This window comes from Anoplopoma fimbria, chromosome 5, assembly GCF_027596085.1.
Source record: "Anoplopoma fimbria isolate UVic2021 breed Golden Eagle Sablefish chromosome 5, Afim_UVic_2022, whole genome shotgun sequence".
Lineage (NCBI taxonomy): Eukaryota > Metazoa > Chordata > Actinopteri > Perciformes > Anoplopomatidae > Anoplopoma > Anoplopoma fimbria.
In genome coordinates this window covers 1,056,217-1,073,582 of record NC_072453.1, presented here as the reverse complement: position 1 = coordinate 1,073,582, position 17,366 = coordinate 1,056,217, and the positions used below count along the sequence as shown (strand labels likewise).

Genomic DNA, 17,366 nt, shown 5'->3' with positions numbered 1-17,366 from the left:
TGGACATATCGTCACTGATACCTCATCCTGATCAGATGGGTCTTTGCAGCCCTCCGGTCGATGACGGCAGTTCCCTGTTTCTGCTGGATCCTAGTGATATTAACGTTACAACAGTTGTAATGTATTTCCTTGCCATAAAACCCTGAATTGAATATGCGGTTAAAAGGCGCTGTGACAAATAAATAACTAAATAAATAATAAACCTTCTGTATTTCTGAAACCGCTTTAGACCCCTAGTAAACAAGTAAACTGTTGCTCAAACAAATGTTCTGTACCAACCTGCAACTCCGAACAAAAAAAATATATACAAAAAAATATATACTTGGATCAACGTGTCATTATATTATATCATAAAACTTCTTCAGTAAAAGGATTTGTACGAAACACTGTTTCTAGTTAGTCACTCCGACCGCGTGGCCTAATGGATAAGGCGTCTGACTTCGGATCAGAAGATTGAGGGTTCGAGTCCCTTCGTGGTCGCCTTTTGCTCTTCCATTATGTGAACGTATACGGTTGTATCCTATTGAACGTGGTGGCTAACGTTAAAGTTAAACCACGTTTTGAGGCTCGTACATTGTAAACACGACTACCGTTATCTTGTCTGTACCCGTGAGTCATTGATACCGTGTCACTAATGTAATTAATGACATGCATTAAAATAACAACTCTTATTAGCTAACGGTATGATAGTGGTAGCCAACCTAGCTTGCTAACTAGTTATGTGACATAGCACTTAGCCAACGTTATCGTAGTTTAATAGCAAATGTAGTAGTTAAAGAAACAACAAAGTGCATAAGAGTATGGAGGTTATATAGGTTCTGGTGTAGTCGGCTCTCATCGGAGCAGAGTGGCGCAGCGGAAGCGTGCTGGGCCCATAACCCAGAGGTCGATGGATCGAAACCATCCTCTGCTATGTTTTTTCCTTTCTCAGTGTTTTCACCGCTTCGCTGAGTGAAACTCCTCAGCTATCTCTATTTCATGTAGTTTAGTGAGCAACTTTTATGTTTTGTTAATGCATTCATTCATTTGTTTATAGAAACCTGTGCAATACATTGCACATTGCACTGTGCAATAATGGTTAAAGAAGTTAAAAGTAGTTGAAATAGTTGTTTTTTTCTCTGTCTGTAAATATAGTATTTCAGTTATTGTTGTTTTTTTTATTGCTTATTTATAATACTTGTTTTATTTTATTTTTTATCTTATTTTTAATTTTTATTTTTAGCTTGTCTTCTTCTGCTATGTCTCTTGTGTGCACTTTACTCTGCGCTGTTGTAAGTCTGCAAATTTCCCCGCTGCGGGACTAATAAAGGATTATCTTATCTCTTATCTTATCTTTATTTCCATATCAAAGCATTTATGTATTCCTTATTTCTTTGTATATATTTATTTATTCCTGTATTTATTTATACATTTATTTATGCTTTAAACAGACCTATACACTAGTTTGCCAAAGACAAGTTTGTGCTATCACTGCTATCTTAGTCCCTCCTAATATCTTAATATATAAGATCACAATCTGTAGTTAACAGCTATTAAAACAAAGCAGGCACTAGAGTATGATAAACATGTTTACAGTGGCAATACAGCTGATGTACCTTTGCAGGGCACATAATCTGATATGTTACAGCAGCAGCAGCAGTGTAATCAAAACAATTATCACGTGTTTGTATATTTCTGGTATTTTCTTACTCACTTTTATTATACAGGAAATTACAGACAAAATAATTTACACTGGACATATAAATGATATGTAATTGCTGACAATGCATTCATGGGAGGTAGAAAAGTCACAGTCAATCAGTCAAAATCCACTCGTCTGTTCTTCTTGGTGGCTGAGTGGATCTTCTTCTGTTTGAGTCGCTCCTTGTTTCCCTTCTCTAACCTGTATAACACATTTCACATCAAAGTCACGCATAGGACACTTTTATAATCAAGGTGGTTATGAAACAGTGTGCTCTGCCTCTGGGCGAATACCTGGCTGCCCTGAGAGCTACGTCCTCTGCTGTTGGTTCACGAGGCTTCTCGCTGGCCTCAGCCAGGATGGCAGAAATCTTCTGTATACAATCAGAAAGGTTTCTATGCTGACTCCTGCTCAGCTCCGAGGTCACCAGCAGCTCCCCGGCCTTGTTGATGCGGTTTTTGTTCTGTGACACAAAGCAGGAAAATGTGCACAATTGGATGGAAAAGTTACAGATTCAGAACAAAATCTGCACATTCTAACCCTGAGATAATTCAAACCCTAATTGTACTGCTTTTCTTTTGCAAATGCAATGATCCCTTAAGAGAAAATAAAAGAGAAACTTTCATGTAAATATAAGGTGCATAACTTTGATTTGGGATCTACAATAATAAAACGGTGAAATAAAAGACAAAAACCTTTTCAAAGATATTCTGTCGAACATCTTCTGGGATCCAGTCGGCCGTCTGCACGTGGAATCGGACCTCTGCTTTTGTGCTGACTGTGAATGGAGATATCATTGCTTAAAGGAAGTTACTCAGGAACAGATTCAAGAGTCAACTTTGGCATATATGTTCAACAATTAAGTTCAACTTCAAGAACCTTTATTGACATTCTGACCACCAGGACCACTGCTTCTGCTGTAAGATACTGTCAGGCGGTCTAAAAACCAAAAGAAGAAATAAATTATTGTTGAAAATAGAATGAAAATACTTTCTTTATATGCTTGAAATATAATGTGTGTATTTACCCACTGGAATGTGCACTTGGGCGTCCTGGAAAACGTGGGAAATAAAAAAAACATCTATTGCTGTGCATCCTTGATATTAAGTCCTTTGTTCTTTTAAAGACAAAGCTCATTTACTCTCTCTCTCTCTCTCTCTCTCTCTCTCTCTCACGTCACAACATACTCCATTCACAAGTCTAACCACATTGCCACAACAATAACCCCTGGAGTGTTGTGATGGGAAAAGCTTAGTACTTATCCTTTCTAAAGCATCCTGCAATGATATGTTCAACTTTTCAACACGGTGTATGTCGAAGTCTGTTCCCCCGTAGAATCGTATTCACTCTTGTTACAGTGTGAGAAACACATGTCGACGGGGAGACGATATTCGACATAACCCCTCTGTCCTCAGCCTGAACATTTGACTCACCTGTGTGGTGTCTGTCCCTCGGGTACTGTAAACAACAGTCTGCTGCAAAGTATTGTTAATGTCTCTTATTACAATACGTTTTAGTTTGTTATGTTGTGGAATCGCAATTTCTCCAGCACGACGACATAGTAAATAACAACGTCGTGCTATGTGGGCCGCCATGTTGGCCTGACGTCGGTATGACGAATGAACTGGTGTAGCTAGCTGCTGTTTAGCTAATCAACGCTTCCGATTTTCGTTCTGGAAAGGCGTTTAACTTACATGCCACTTAGATACTGCCATTATTTGGAGGCGCATGGTACAAAAGCATAAAGATAGGTTCTACCGAGATTTGAACTCGGATCGCTGGATTCAGAGTCCAGAGTGCTAACCATTACACCATAGAACCTTAGGAAGCCCTCCCCACCAGATAAGAATATAAACATTCTAGAGATTGCATTTTGTGCGCAGTGTCGTAATGATGTTTGTTGTTAAGCAGACTAGACTGCTAATTGCAATGACAGAATACAAATAACAGAACAAAAATGACCATAATAGCTAGTCAGCTAGCTATTGTGCAAAAAGTGTAACCAGTGAAGTAAATACCACCAATATTGCAATACTTTCAGTTGTCAATTAATTAAGTTATTAGCTATTGGAGAAATTATTTTAGATACACCTGTCCCATCTTATATACAAATAGCTTCATCACTACTTATATGACAAATGGCAGTAGTTTGTATAGTTGGTTCTTCTGACTCATGGGATCTGCCATTTATAGCAGAAACTGATGGGACGATTGAATTGTGGAGGTTGAACTATTGATGCACAGAGGATGGGATGTTTTATTCTATCTCAGTTTATTGTATTCTGTATGTCAAGTCACCTGAAATAAAATGGAAAAATGAATCGAAAAATGAAAATAAAATAAAAAGAGGCAATTAAATATAAGGGGTTTACTGACCAAGAGATATGAGACAGAAGTAGGAAAAATAAATTAGTGGAATTTAGTGAATTCTCCCCCAGATTTAATACTGGCCTCTGTTTATATGTGGTTGAATAAAGGAGAGCAAATAGCGGAACTATTGTACGCTGGTCTGTGTTGCAATCGGGTAACACCAGCAGACGAACTCTGCTTGTTTTCCTTTCAAAACAAATCAATGTCAGCACTCAGCTGTGTTTTATGTTACCTTTACTTCTGAGATGAATTTGTAACATAAGTTATGAAGCGTTATGTTGATATATTACTTGACAGATGAAGGCAATGCTTGTCATACGGGATTAGCTATCATTTTCTCGGAATAGCTTTCAAGTATTTTTTTAGCTAGATGGCTAATGATTGCTAGTCACGCAATGGTGTAGATCCTGCTAGCTGTCGTTAGCAGCATCGTATAATGGTGTTAAATACATGTGTTAACAGGGTGCAACACGGTACACTGTATATGGCATCAGAAGTATAGCTTGGGCGTTAACTAACGTTTAATGAGGTAACGTTATTACACGTATACTCCTCTCACCGTTAGCCTGTAGCTATCTGACACCTGATATGTTGGCAAAGTTAAGCAACGCAGGAAAGTGACGTTATAATGTGACAACACTGTGCAGAGTTCGTTGCCAGCCAGTGTAACGTCAGCTACTGCTTCTCCAATGAAGTCATGCGTGACTTGAAGTGTCCGTTGTTCAAGAACATCCTATCCGCTCCACAGTGGTGAGAAGGTAGATCACCATCAGTGGGATATTTGTGGCTTGTTTACCAGCAAAATGCCAGGAATCGTGGTGTTTGGTCGGCGGTGGGGGATCGCCAGTGACGACCTGGTTTTCCCCGGCTTCTTTGAACTGTTCGTCCGTGTACTCTGGTATGTTATTTACCATTATGACTTTTCCTCAACTGACGTCCGGCTAGTTAGGCACAATTCTAACATGCATTGACTCTGCTCTTGTCATTCTCTGCTTCTCCTTTCTCCTTAGGTGGATTGGCACCATGATCCTGTTCACTTATCACAAGGGCCATTTCGATTGTAATGGGAAAGGATTCCTTCACAGCTATCTGGTCGGACTGTTGGTCGTGCTGGCGCTCATCATCCTGTCACTGTGTGCGATTGTCTACGTCAGTGCCCAAGGTAGAGCATCTGTGGCTTATGAGATCCCCTACCTTTAAAGATTCAGTGAGCGTAAGACATAAAGACAACTGTTAGACATGAACAACCTTTTGTAAGGGTGGAATCCACTGGATCGAAATGCTCGTGATGGTGTCAAAACACAGGTTATTCTGTAAGACAGATGCTGCGCCACACAACAATATAAAACAAAGTGTAACTCTTTTTAGTGCGCACCCAAACAACATGAACACAAGTCCCATCCTTCATATCTAAAGCAGCTACAAATTTGCGAAAGGCTTAACTGTCGTAAGCACAACTGTACAAAGGAAGGAAGGGAGGAAACATTGATACAACCAAATTCTAACGATTACTTTACTCTGTCGCCCATTGCAACATCGCAGTTCTTCTGTGTTGCAGCTCATTGATGATACGTTTTAACAGATGCAATGCCCAGGTACATTTATTTTTGTTGTTTGTGTCTCAGGTACTATTACGAACCCCGGCCCACGGCGCTCCATCCCTGCACTGGTGTACCTGCGAGCTCTCCTGTACATCCCCGAGCTGGTGTGGGCCTGTCTGGGAGCCGCCTGGGTGTCCGATGACAGCAAAGGCTGCGATCCTGCCACAGTGGGCGCTGTCATCGCAGCGGTGATTGCCAGGTAGGTTATTCGGGGTCACGAGTTCATACTTTTCATCGTCTTATAAATTGTCGAAGATGCGTTTTAATTCAAGGATCTTTTTTTCTGTTTCACGACAGCTGGATCATCTTGCTGTTCACGGGGTTGGGCGTGGTGTTTGTGTTTGACCCACTGGGGAACCCCCGTCCTCCGCCGGCTGCCATGGAGCCGCTGGGAGTACGAGACCTGCAGAGCAACGAGGGCACCCAGTTCCTCTCCACGGCTCGCTCCCTCGCCGTCAAGGTGTGGGAAAGCAGACTGCGGCTCCTGTGCTGCTGTCTGCCGCAGGACGAAAGCCACCGAGCAGCGTTCTCCAGCATCGCACAGCTCGTCAGCGGGTTCTTTTCCGTAAGGGACCCCTTCTCTTTCTCATCTGTGCTGCACTTTACATCTACTAGTTGGTGGATTTTTGCAGACTGCATTAAGGCAGTTGTCCTAGTAGAATACTTTTAGAAAGATAAAAGCAAACTGTGCAGTGTGAAATGTACAAGAACTGTCGAGTGGTGTGTGATACTGCTTGAAAAACCAATTGTGAGATGCTCTCCGGTCTGGTGTTTGTGTGTGGTGCAGGACACAGACCTGGTCCCCAGTGACATAGCAGCTGGTTTGGCTCTGCTGCACCAGGAGCAGGATAAGATGGAGCAAAGTAGAGACCCGGACGTCATGGTCGATCACAGCCCCTCCTCTCCCATCGTAAGTACAGAACTCTGTCGGCCACATAGGTACAGTAGACCTAAAAGCAGGCACGAAGGTTAAATCTAAGTCATGCAGGTCTGTAGAAATGTTTTTCTCACTTGCTCGTCTTGTTACGTTTTAAAAGGGTGAAGATTTGGAGACAGAGTTGGAGAAAGCAGCTCACTGCATGCGGTTTGCTGCGGCAGCCTATGGCTGGCCGTTGTACGTTTACTCCAACATCCTCACTGGGCCCTGCAAACTCAGTGGAGACTGGTAAGATGTACTCTTTACTCATCTGGGTTAATGGGTCAGTGGTCAGTGGGTCAAAAGCAGCTTAATAATTATGCTCCCCGTAAAAACATCAACATTTAGGTAGTTATTTGGCATGGAAAGGTTGCATTTTCAGATGCTTATAGAGTAAAAAGTGCTTTAGAGACCTCCAAAGCAAAATATTTTTGTGACAGCAGATCATCTGAAAGTAGTTGTCAAGCCACGATTGCGCACGGATGATTCGCTGGTTATGTTTTTTTCGCCGTAAGTTAATTTCAGGGTCTGAGAAGAAACCTTGATCACATTTAGTTTCAAATCAAAACTATGTTTGTGTGCATCAGCTGTAAAAGTCATGCAGCCGAGTACGACATCGTTGGGGGCGACCACCTCGGCTGTCACTTCTCATCCATCCTGCACAGCACCGGTTTGCAGTACAGAGACTTCATCTACGTCAGCTTCCATAACCAGGTAGGATTTTTCCCTAGTAGCCCCCGTCAGGTCCTTCAGTATTCAAAGTTTCGATTTTTTTCTTTAGAGGTCAGCACCTGTCCAACAGTCTCAGCGACTCTCGTATTGTTTTTGTTGCAGATCTATGAGATCCCGTTCTACGTGGCTCTGGATCATAAGAGGGAGGCTGTTCTGGTGGCTGTCAGAGGAACACTGTCACTTAGGGTGAGTTGGGACTCCAACTAATCACTTTATTTGTTAATAAGTAGATTTTGTGTTTGTGTCCTCATTTGCTCCTTCAAAATCACATTACATCTTCATACATGCCCCCTAGTAGTATAAATCAAACTTGACAGGTAAACTGTCCATGCATGTGGATGAAAAAGGAATGCAATCATTTATTTCTCAGTATCAGCCTCTTCTGTACAACTGCTGTGCGTTTGTATTCCTTTCCATTATCCTCCCCGTTCCTCCTCATGTTCAGAATCACTTCCCTTTTCTGACAGATGGCTATGCAGCTGAAAAGAAGAGTGTTAGAGGGGACTTCTAAATATCGGTGACAGTTGTTCTAAAGCTGATGTCATGCAACAAATCCTCTAAATTAGAATATCTCTCAAATAGAAAAGGAAGGAAGTGAGTGAGGTGTGTGTGTGTGTGTATAGAGTATCAACACACATTAACGTAGAGAGGTTTGTTGTGGTGATTTGGTTGAAGAATATTAAAATCTTTGTGCGTGTATTTATCCACGAGTCAGTTTTCCAGTTATGTTAATTACACTCGGTCTCTGTCTTGCAGGACGTCCTTACAGACCTGTCTGCTGAATGTGAGAACCTGCCCATAGAAGGAGTGTCTGGGGCTTGCTACGCTCACAAGGTGAATGTCCATCCAAACCTGATGCACTTCACCTGTTTATAGGTGGAAGCTTTTACTGTGTAACGTTTGAGTTTCAGTGGAGATTCATGCTGCTTTTCTCCTGCAGGGCATGTGCCAGGCGGCGGGTTACATCTACAAGAAGCTGATCAATGACGGCATCCTGAACCAGGCTTTCTCCATCGCACCGGTAAGATGTGTAACTGAGGTTAAAAACGACATTTCACACAGTACAGCCACACACACACACACACACACACGCAGAGCATGTCATCAACGTGGAAGTTCTTGGACACGAGGGAAGAAGACATAAAGGTCACCTTTTGCAGAAGTAACGGATTGCGGATCATCCTCTTAAGTATACACTCTGTTTCCATGTTCCTGTGTTTGCAGGAGTATAAACTGGTGATCACGGGTCACAGTCTGGGTGCGGGCACAGCGTCACTGCTGGCTATACTCTTGCGCAATTCCTTTCCCACCCTGCAGTGCTACTCATTCTCTCCACCAGGGGGACTCCTGAGGTAAGGAACGCTATACAGTAAACAAAGAAACAGCTGACTGTGGAGAGATCTCTTTTCATTTGTTGTGAGACATGTATTATCAAGATGTGAAATATGTATTGTTCAATATGTATGAAATATGTATTGTTCACTTTAAGGTTAATGTATGCTGTTTGATTATTGGACGAATCAAACTATGTTTTCTGTTCTGTATTTTCTTCTGAATGCAGTAAAGCTTTAGCTGATTACTCCAAGGATTTTGTGGTTTCAGTTGTGCTGGGAAAGGATCTGGTTCCCAGGTAAGACTAATGGCCTTTTTTTTTAATTTCATTTTTTTCATCTTTTACAGTATATGCTTCTTAGCCTTTTTGACACATTGTTTAATCAAAGTTACCATGCATAATATATTTAAATTGTGTGTTAGATCCCTTCAGCAGTTTGGTCTATTGTGACAGTATTTACTGCAGATCACTGAAGGTTAAATATATGTTGGTGAGTAAGCAGCACTGCCGACTCTTGTCTCTGAAAGGCTGATATGAATGTGCTGCTGTGCACAGACTATTATAGACTACTGCGTGATGGACACTCTATATTTGGCTCTGCCCTGTTATTACAGGCACAGAGAAGGAGAAAATGAGAGCAACTCACTTGCTCCTTTTTCCTCTGTTTTTTATTTTAAGTTGTTTTTCTTTGCAGTGTTCTTACGTTTTAAAATCTGTTTTCTTTTTATCCAGATTGAGCATTCCCAACATGGAGGATCTGAAGAGAAAGATTCTTAAAATAGTTTCAAACTGCAATAAGTCCAAGGTAGGAACCATTTAAAGCAATGACATGGACCTCCGGCTGTATGAGTGTATTGTAATATAATTCCCGTCTTTGTTTCAGTACCGCATTCTGCTGCAGGGGTGTTGGTACGAGCTCTTTGGGGGAGACCCGGAGGACTTCCCCACTGAGATGGACAACAGGAGGGAGGAGGAGCTGAGCCAGCCGCTGTTGGGGGAGGAGTCACTGATGATCCGCCACTCGTCTTCCTATCAGAGCCTAGCGTCAGATGACTCGCCAGCCCGTACGGCTGCCCACTTACCTCTCTTCCTCCCTGGACGCATTCTGCACATCACAGAGGACGGGCCGTCACGGAGGTTTGTTTACAAAAGTATAAGTGTTTCCCGTTACTGTAATTGGATTGCCACTTCAACAAACTAGTGTTTCACATAAATATTGTCAACATAATGTTCTACCTGACTACCAGATGTGTATCGATGTTGGGTGGAAAGAGGCCTTAGATTCTTTGAAAACAGGAATTGTGAGTTGTATTTGCCACCAAAATTCATCTTTATCTCCCTTTTCCCCAGATCCTGTTTTTCCCCCCAGGTGCGCTACCGTGCTGAATGGTCCAATGAAATGGCGTTCAGGAGTATTTTGATCAGTCCCAGGATGCTTGCAGATCACATGCCCGATGCTGTGCTGCGAGCACTGAAGAGCCTGACCAGCGAGAGGCCCTTCTCCCTTTGCCCGTCGTCGTTAAACGGACACCAGCACAACGCTATCTGAGACACGTCATAGAGGCCGACTCCTTCTGTCTGTGCTCCCAGACTCTACAGTTCTTTAAGCCCACTACTGTTTTTAATTTTCTCCACAGCAGATGAAGGACCTCTTCAAATCCTTCATGCTCTTTATTTGCACCCTGTGAGCAGAACTGATCCCAAAGCCCCCCCCCTTTTCTCATGAAGACATTTTGAAACGAGATTATAATAGCAACGGCATAAATGAATGAGCATGATCAGTTAACATTCTGGGGTGCAAGAACTTTGATTAAATTGCACTTTTTTTAATTTTTTTTATTGAAACCATTCGTTTTATTTAAACTCTCTGAGTTACTCCTTGAGCAACTTAATGCCATGATCTTTGAATGTGCGTTGTGCATAATATATTTGACAGTGCTGCAGTTTAACTGTAATGTTAGTGTTCTACATTTTCTGTTTGTGTGAGTGCTGTCTGCCTGGTAGAGGCTAATCACTTAAAGGGTCAGATGTGTGTTTTCCTTATCTGTGGGGACGACTGAGGAGCAGTCGGACCCAGGATGTGAGGATACAGGGGTACGTTTTACCTCATAATGTGGACTGAAGCATTGTGTATTCGTTGTATAGTAACTGTGGTTAGTCTGTCTTGTGTTTATTGTCTTGAAACATCAGGGTGAACAGTGCCTATGCATTACAGAAAAATAAGTAAACAGAATTGCTTTACAGAAAAAGGCAGTGATGAATGCAGTGTGTTTACAGTTTAGTTCTGCATTTTATACAATGCAGTTTGAATAGTGCATGGTGTTCTGCGAAAAAAGATAGATGTAAAGGGTAAGAGAGATTGTAAATTGTGTGGAATTCTGTTTACTTGCCATGGGTATCACATCTTTTTTTCAGGTAATGTGTGATATTTAAGTGTGATTCAGTTGATGCCTGCATAACTATGACCCTTTCTCAATAGATGCATTGGACGCCTTGATACAAATAAAAGCTCTTGTGACGCACACTCTCCATGCTGGATTTTTTTTTCCTAATAGGAGGAAATACGCACAGTTTAAATCTCAGCAACAGTAAGATGTTGAACTTAACCCAAGTAAAGTCCATTTAGAGAAAAAAATGACAAGGTTTAAAATGGGATTAATCTCTTGTCTAAAGCCATATGAGTCAATGGGAGTGGATGTAATAATTATGAAATGTCTCCAATGAGTAGATCACTAAGGATTAGCTACAGTTTTTCCTCTCTATCCTTCATCGACCCTGTTTAGCATGTGACGTAACAGCGACGTCCCGTCACCAACACATGACATCTTCAAGTGATCCTCGTTCACTCCTAATTTAAAATCCGACTATCTCAGAGATTCCAGTGCAGATAGTCTGTACATTAGAAAAGTTGGCCCTAACAACATATGTCTACTTTTCGCTTTGAACTTATGTAAGAAATCAAGTGGCAGGCTTAACATTACTACTTTATACTGCAACTTTAGAATGACAGGGAGGAAGTATGTGGTCAGACAGCGGTTGAAATTATTTTGCGAGGTTAATTAATGTGATAAAGCGGGACATAAAATAATACACCCGCTTTTCCCCCAAAGAGAGATATGCCTACAAATAACCCAGTTGGATGTCTTTTAATCCGTTGTTGAAACGGGTTGTTCTCCGCCCATTATACGTCACATAACAAAAACTATATAGCTATATGAGCAAGAGGACACATGAGCTAAACAATATTATACTAATGGGCTGACAGCGCTCACACTCATTCGCTAAATTGTGGTGCTGTAGTCTTCCAGCATTTTGTAGTTCTTTAAATGTTTTTGTGTTAAGCAGAGTTACTCGTCTGCTATATTATTTCTGTGTTTTACTACTTTGCTGTTTCGGTCATCTCAACTTTCCGACAGTACGTGAAGGCGGCATCGGGAGCTCATCTGTTGGACACAGGGAAACTAATCAGGAGCCAAGTAAAGACTTTTCAGCACTGTTAGCTACGAAGCTAGCAAGCTCATAAAGTCAGCCGTCCAGACGACTAAGGAGTACATACTTTTTTTTTTTTTTTTAAGAAGTACACTGTCTCTTCTGTACAGTACACACCATTCGAGCCATGTTTTAAAAAAAAAAAAACAACGCCGTTTTGTTGCGCTGAAAGTAGCGAAGGCGGAGCAGCCTTTGGCCAGCTGAAGCTTGTCGGCTAGCTCATTGACGTTAGCGGGGAACGAAGTGCGAGCGGAGGCAAGAAAACATGGAGCTGGACGACGTGGTCCTGTATCAGGACGACCCGGGCAGCAGCAACATGATGTCCGAGCGGGTCTCGGGTCTGGCCAGCTCCATCTACCGGGAGTTCGAGCGTCTGATCGAGCGGTACGGGGAGGACGTGGTGAAGGAGCTGATGCCGCTGGTCGTCGCCGTGCTGGAGAACCTGGACTCGGTGTTCGCTGTCAACCAGGAGCACGAAGTGGAGCTGGAGCTGCTGAGGGAGGACAACGAGCAGCTCGTCACCCAGTACGAGAGGGAGAAGGCGCGGAGGAAACACACGGAGGAGGTGGGTTAGATGTTAGATACCTGCCAAACTCATCTATAACCCGGGTTATTTAGATTTATACATTATAGAGGCTCGTATTTTGCACTTTGGTTTTAGATTAAAAAACCGAACCCAATTCTGATATCTGGCAAATACATCAACACCCCCCAAAGTACATTATTTAAAAGAGAATAACAGTTTATTAAGTTGATACAAAAACAACCCTCCATGTACTGGAGCCAAGGCTGACAATTGTATCCCATCTGAAGCACATACTGTACTACACCTGAAACACATCTGAAGCACATACTGTACTACACCTGAAACACATCTGAAGCACATACTGTACTACATCTGAAGCACATACTGTACTACATCTGAAACACATCTGAACACATACTGTACTACATCTGAAACACATACTGTACTACATCTGAAACATACTGTACTACATCTGAAACACATCTGAAACACATCTGAAACACATACTGTACTACATCTGAACACATCTGAAACACATACTGTACTACACCTGAAACACATACTGTACTACATCTGAAGCACATCTGAAGCACATACTGTACTACATCTGAAACACATCTGAAGCACATACTGTACTACATCTGAAACACATACTGTACTACATCTGAAACACATACTGTACTACATCTGAAACACATACTGTACTACATCTGAAATACTGAAACACATACTACATCTGAAACACATACTGTACTACATCTGAAACACATCTGAAACACATCTGAAGCACATACTGTACTACATCTGAAACACATACTCTACTACATCTGAAACACATCTGAAGCACATACTGTACTACATCTGAAACACATACTCTACTACATCTGAAACACATACATACTGTAACCTCAACATACATTTTCAGTCTAACCTCAGATACATGCAAACCAAATCAGAGATTTGTTTGATTTCTACCGCCCTCAAAATTCAAATTTCAACCCTGGTGATCATATTCACCCTCTCATTTGATTCAACCTAAATGACACACCCATAGCCCTGCTCTTCATTACTTCACCACTACAGTGTAGTCTGTTTTTGGACGGTGTGACACCATCTCAGTGGTAGTCCTAGTTTTGATCTATTGCCCTGCACTGTATGAAAGTCTGGGTGATGCTGTGTAATACGTCTACTGTTCCACAGTGGTCATCCAGTATGAAACCTTGAATGCACAGATACTAATCCAGTGTTAAAACCATGGTAGACCTGGTGAGATGAAAGCTAGATCCACACTGCTTTGTGTTATAAGCACAAACTCATAACATTTGCAATAGTAACCATAGTCCGGTCCTTTGCCAATTTAGGTGGTGATGGACTCTGTAGTTACTTTACGTTGCCATGACGCATACCTGTAACAATTTGCTTTGTGGTAAATTAAGTTAAATATGAATTGCTTTATAATGTGGCTCTTCCCTTTTTGTTGAATGCTACATGTTGTATGCTTTAGCTTTTAGAGTACTGTGTGGAATGACTGCTGCTGCTGACACTTCTTTCTGCATAGTCACACACACAGGTCTACATAAATCATGTGCTTACAGCTGTAGTCAAGGTTCAAATCTGTGACTAAGAAAACGGCTGTTTTGAGTGCTCAATATGTTATTATGTTATTACGTTAATGCGGTAAAGTCTTGAATACATGGTTTGTTCTTTTAAGGTTATGATCAATGCCGTGTGCACACCTTGGATTTCAAGAATCACACGCTCAACACAAATCTAAACTGATTTGTTTCCAGATAATAAAAACTTAAACTTAAACTGCACCTTGAAAACAAACTAAAAATAAACTGAAGTTCAGATCAAAGATTTCCAAAATGCATTTAAATAAAAATCTCTAACAAATTCCCTAATAAATTCCCTGTTATCATTTAAATAGAATGGATTGTAGAAATATATCCTCAAAGCTTTTTCTAAATTAATTTAACAAAGGTGTGTTTTTGGCACTTTTACAAGCTCAAACCCACAGGAATCTCCTCTTAATCCTGTTCCTCATGTTTTGGCATCACACACACAAGCAGCCCCTCATTTAAGCATTTTTAATAACCCTGAACTACTCCAGGGGTTCGCACTTAATCTGCTCAATTATTTTACCAGCCTCTGTGCATTTAATCCCAGCAAAACTAGTGCTGGCCAACGTGATTCGGACTGGACACAATTCTGAAAATAATAAAGGTAATTATTCTTGTGAAGAAAAACAAAACAAAAAATAATTTCATAGTTAATTTATCAGTTTTGCCTCTCAGTATTTTCTTAGTTGTTGACATTCGACTTGACAGTTCAATGTTGAATGACGAGCCCAACAGGTTATATGCACAGGTTATAATAATTGATGTCATGTCGTAGCTTGTTGCTTGTTGCTAGAGCTTTTAGATAGACCAGTGCACATGGGTTTTTCCATTGCTATGTTATGGGCTTACATTCGTCTTGTTCCCTCTCGCTACTGTGTGTCAAATACCTGATCCCTTTAAGAACTAGTTCATTACTCAGCGAGGCAACCTGTTAGCTGTCATGTTGGTGTCATAAGTTGTATTCTTATGGTGTGAAGATGTCCCAGGTCTCATCCTTTGACTCTACATCCTCTCTATAAGAGAGGTCGGCTTCTGTTCCAGTTCAGGAACTTGAATGAACAACGACATTTCGGGATTTGGCATTTATGGCTTCAGAGGTCACGACTGTGCCAGGATGACGATAATGATGTTTACTAATGGAGATAAGGAAATTTGCTGAACATTCTTAAAAATCTGACGAAGCAGTTGATGCTAACGATAAGTGTAATGTTTTTATTTCGATAACGCTTTAAATAAGTCACACTTTTAAAATGATCTTTATTGAAGCAAATAAAACACGTATAAAGCATGTACATTTATGGCGATAAAAAAGATAAATGGTTAAATAAAAACATTGTAAATCTTACAAATGTTAGATATTTTAAACAGATTTTTGTGGGTACATTCAGCGACATATGTGCATTTTGATCTTTCCAAAGTAAGCCAAGTGATTTCTTCTGTTTCTGATTCGCTACTTCTTCTGCTTCTACTCTGTTTACTGGCAGATTACAACCTTGAGTAACATAAGGCGCAAACTTCTGACCAAACCAGCTGTAGCCAAGTTTATCTGCTTTAAATGGAAACGTGAGTCACTTTAACCCTAGTCAGAAACTTGCAGGCAGCAACTTCTGTTTCAAAAAGTGCCTTGAACTTGAATTCTTTCTAATGGCCTTCAGGGGGCAGCTTCCCTGATTGTATGGAAGTCTATGAGAAAATGACTCTACTTCTCACTTTAATTATTACCTCAGTAAACATTGTAAACATGAGTTTATGGTCTCAATTGCTAGTTTTCAAGTCTTTGTTAAACAGCATGATGTTCATTTAGTAAATGATGGTCCATTTAGAGTCAAATAGACCATAACCTAGGATATGTTTTATGACGTGGCTACCTGGTGATTGACAGGTTGCTACCAAGGCGTTGTCCGTTCTAGTTGTTGTCCATGTTTTCATCTTAGAACTTTAACCTTTTCACTGTGTGTTTTTAGTTCATGACAGATAATTCTAGTGTTTTTGGTCGCCTTAAAATGTCTTATACAGCGACCCTCTCGTGTCACTTCTGGTTGCAAAAAATGAAACAAAAACGTAATCCACTAATCAATGGTTAATGTCACAGTGACTACGTCCACTTTTATATTAAAGTCTATGTAAAGTATGGACGAATACCATTGATAGTAGGAACTTAAACAGGTGAAGGTCAACGCCAAATGCAGAAATCCAAGACGTCTGTGTGCGCACCGACATGTAGAGGCGTACAAACATACACACAACCTTGCACAGCCTTTCCTCATCTCTCTCATTTCATAATCCCTCAGTCATTAGGGAAGCTGTGACTAAGTTGATGCCTGTTGCATTTCACATGTTTAAACTGTCCCACAATCCATAACACACTCGGAATAAATGCAAATCGTCCCCCAACAACAAAACAGCTACTTACTCAGCGGAGGCAAATAAGTAGTAGCATGGCACAGACTCAGTTACTAAGCTAAGCTTATTTGGGTGACAAGTCACTCTTAAAGCAGAGAAGCACATTAATCTTACCAAACAAACACATTGTACGAGCCAAATCCTGCTTTTTCTTTGCTGCTCCAGAGGAATACCTCCTTTTAGTAGTTTGTCTCAGCAGAGGAGAGGAAAAGGCAAGGCAGGAAATTCTTGGAGGAAAACAGCACTTCCCTCAGTTCTTTTGGCCACTCTGGGTTGACTGCTGACCTGCAAACAACCACAGCCTGTTTGCATATATGATGCCAGCTGATTGATCATCATGGACCATTAATATGAAATCTAGTAATACACATGAGTAACATACTGTAGCATAGCCTCATATGCCGTAAGCAACATTGTGGGTGAAAGATTAGAAAGACAGAAATATCTCACAAACTGCTGGATAGCCATGCCATTTTGTACAGACATTCATGGTCCCCAGTTGATGAATATCAATGACGTTGGGGATCCCCCTTGACTTGTCCTCCTGTCAGCTGTACTTTTGTGCTTATAAGCTAATGTTAGCATGCTAACATGGTAAAAATGATATTCGCTAAACATCAGCAGGTTAGCATTGTCATTGTTAAGGCTCCCAGAGCTCCCAGTTTGACTTAAGGCATTTACATGGGGGGGGGG

At 41.1% G+C, this 17,366-nt stretch overlaps 3 protein-coding genes and 2 non-coding genes across 7 annotated transcripts in view; 3 read left to right on the top strand and 2 right to left on the bottom strand.

Moving 5' to 3' along the window:
• Positions 1-407: 407 nt before the first annotated feature.
• Positions 408-480, top strand: trnar-ucg (transfer RNA arginine (anticodon UCG)). The gene has a single exon. It is a non-coding gene; the product is annotated as a tRNA-Arg (tRNA).
• A 1,174-nt stretch (positions 481-1,654) lies between these two features.
• Positions 1,655-3,384, bottom strand: mrpl58 (mitochondrial ribosomal protein L58). The gene is made up of 6 exons (XM_054599321.1): positions 3,115-3,384; positions 2,709-2,733; positions 2,561-2,620; positions 2,377-2,459; positions 1,975-2,144; positions 1,655-1,882 (listed from the first exon to the last, which is right to left on the bottom strand). Exons 1-6 carry the CDS (start codon positions 3,274-3,276, stop codon positions 1,798-1,800), a joined length of 585 nt encoding a protein of 194 aa, XP_054455296.1. The 5' UTR covers positions 3,277-3,384; the 3' UTR covers positions 1,655-1,797.
• A 46-nt stretch (positions 3,385-3,430) lies between these two features.
• trnaq-cug (transfer RNA glutamine (anticodon CUG)) lies at positions 3,431-3,502 on the bottom strand. Its single transcript has one exon. It is a non-coding gene; the product is annotated as a tRNA-Gln (tRNA).
• A 674-nt stretch (positions 3,503-4,176) lies between these two features.
• On the top strand, positions 4,177-11,151 carry daglb (diacylglycerol lipase, beta). Of its 2 annotated transcripts, XR_008531221.1 has the most exons (16): positions 4,177-4,949; positions 5,062-5,213; positions 5,677-5,851; positions 5,950-6,217; positions 6,440-6,562; positions 6,690-6,817; positions 7,156-7,282; positions 7,403-7,486; positions 8,057-8,134; positions 8,241-8,321; positions 8,525-8,652; positions 8,862-8,930; positions 9,366-9,438; positions 9,517-9,770; positions 9,984-10,679; positions 10,711-11,151. XR_008531221.1 is itself a non-coding variant. In XM_054598797.1 (15 exons), the coding sequence occupies exons 1-15, from the start codon at positions 4,855-4,857 to the stop codon at positions 10,180-10,182; spliced, it is 2,034 nt and encodes a 677-aa protein (XP_054454772.1). In that variant the 5' UTR covers positions 4,177-4,854; the 3' UTR covers positions 10,183-11,151. The 2 variants fall into 2 exon arrangements, 1 of the variants encoding a protein (XP_054454772.1); XM_054598797.1 differs by having other exon boundaries at positions 9,984-11,151.
• A 750-nt stretch (positions 11,152-11,901) lies between these two features.
• Positions 11,902-17,366, top strand: part of spag9b (sperm associated antigen 9b) — a 38,106-nt gene continuing 32,641 nt past the window's right edge. For both annotated transcript variants that reach the window (XM_054598412.1, XM_054598411.1), the window contains exon 1: positions 11,902-12,687. In XM_054598412.1, the coding sequence (XP_054454387.1) occupies positions 12,388-12,687 (300 nt within the window). In that variant the 5' untranslated portion in view covers positions 11,902-12,387. The remainder of the gene's footprint in view (positions 12,688-17,366) is intronic.

Bases quoted from the DNA above. Each gene is read 5' to 3' on its own strand.
- daglb (XM_054598797.1), top strand. From the start codon at position 4,855: ATGCCAGGAATCGTGGTGTTTGGTCGGCGGTGGGGGATCGCCAGTGAC. The intron at 8,931-9,365 runs GTAAGACTAATG...CTTTTTATCCAG, and splicing joins GGAAAGGATCTGGTTCCCAG to ATTGAGCATTCCCAACATGG. The intron at 9,771-9,983 runs GTTTGTTTACAA...CCTTTTCCCCAG, and splicing joins GAGGACGGGCCGTCACGGAG to ATCCTGTTTTTCCCCCCAGG.
- mrpl58 (XM_054599321.1), bottom strand. From the start codon at position 3,276: ATGGCGGCCCACATAGCACGACGTTGTTATTTACTATGTCGTCGTGCT. The intron at 2,734-3,114 runs GTGAGTCAAATG...CACGTTTTCCAG, and splicing joins GAGGGACAGACACCACACAG to GACGCCCAAGTGCACATTCC. The intron at 2,621-2,708 runs GTAAATACACAC...TTTGGTTTTTAG, and splicing joins CCAAGTGCACATTCCAGTGG to ACCGCCTGACAGTATCTTAC.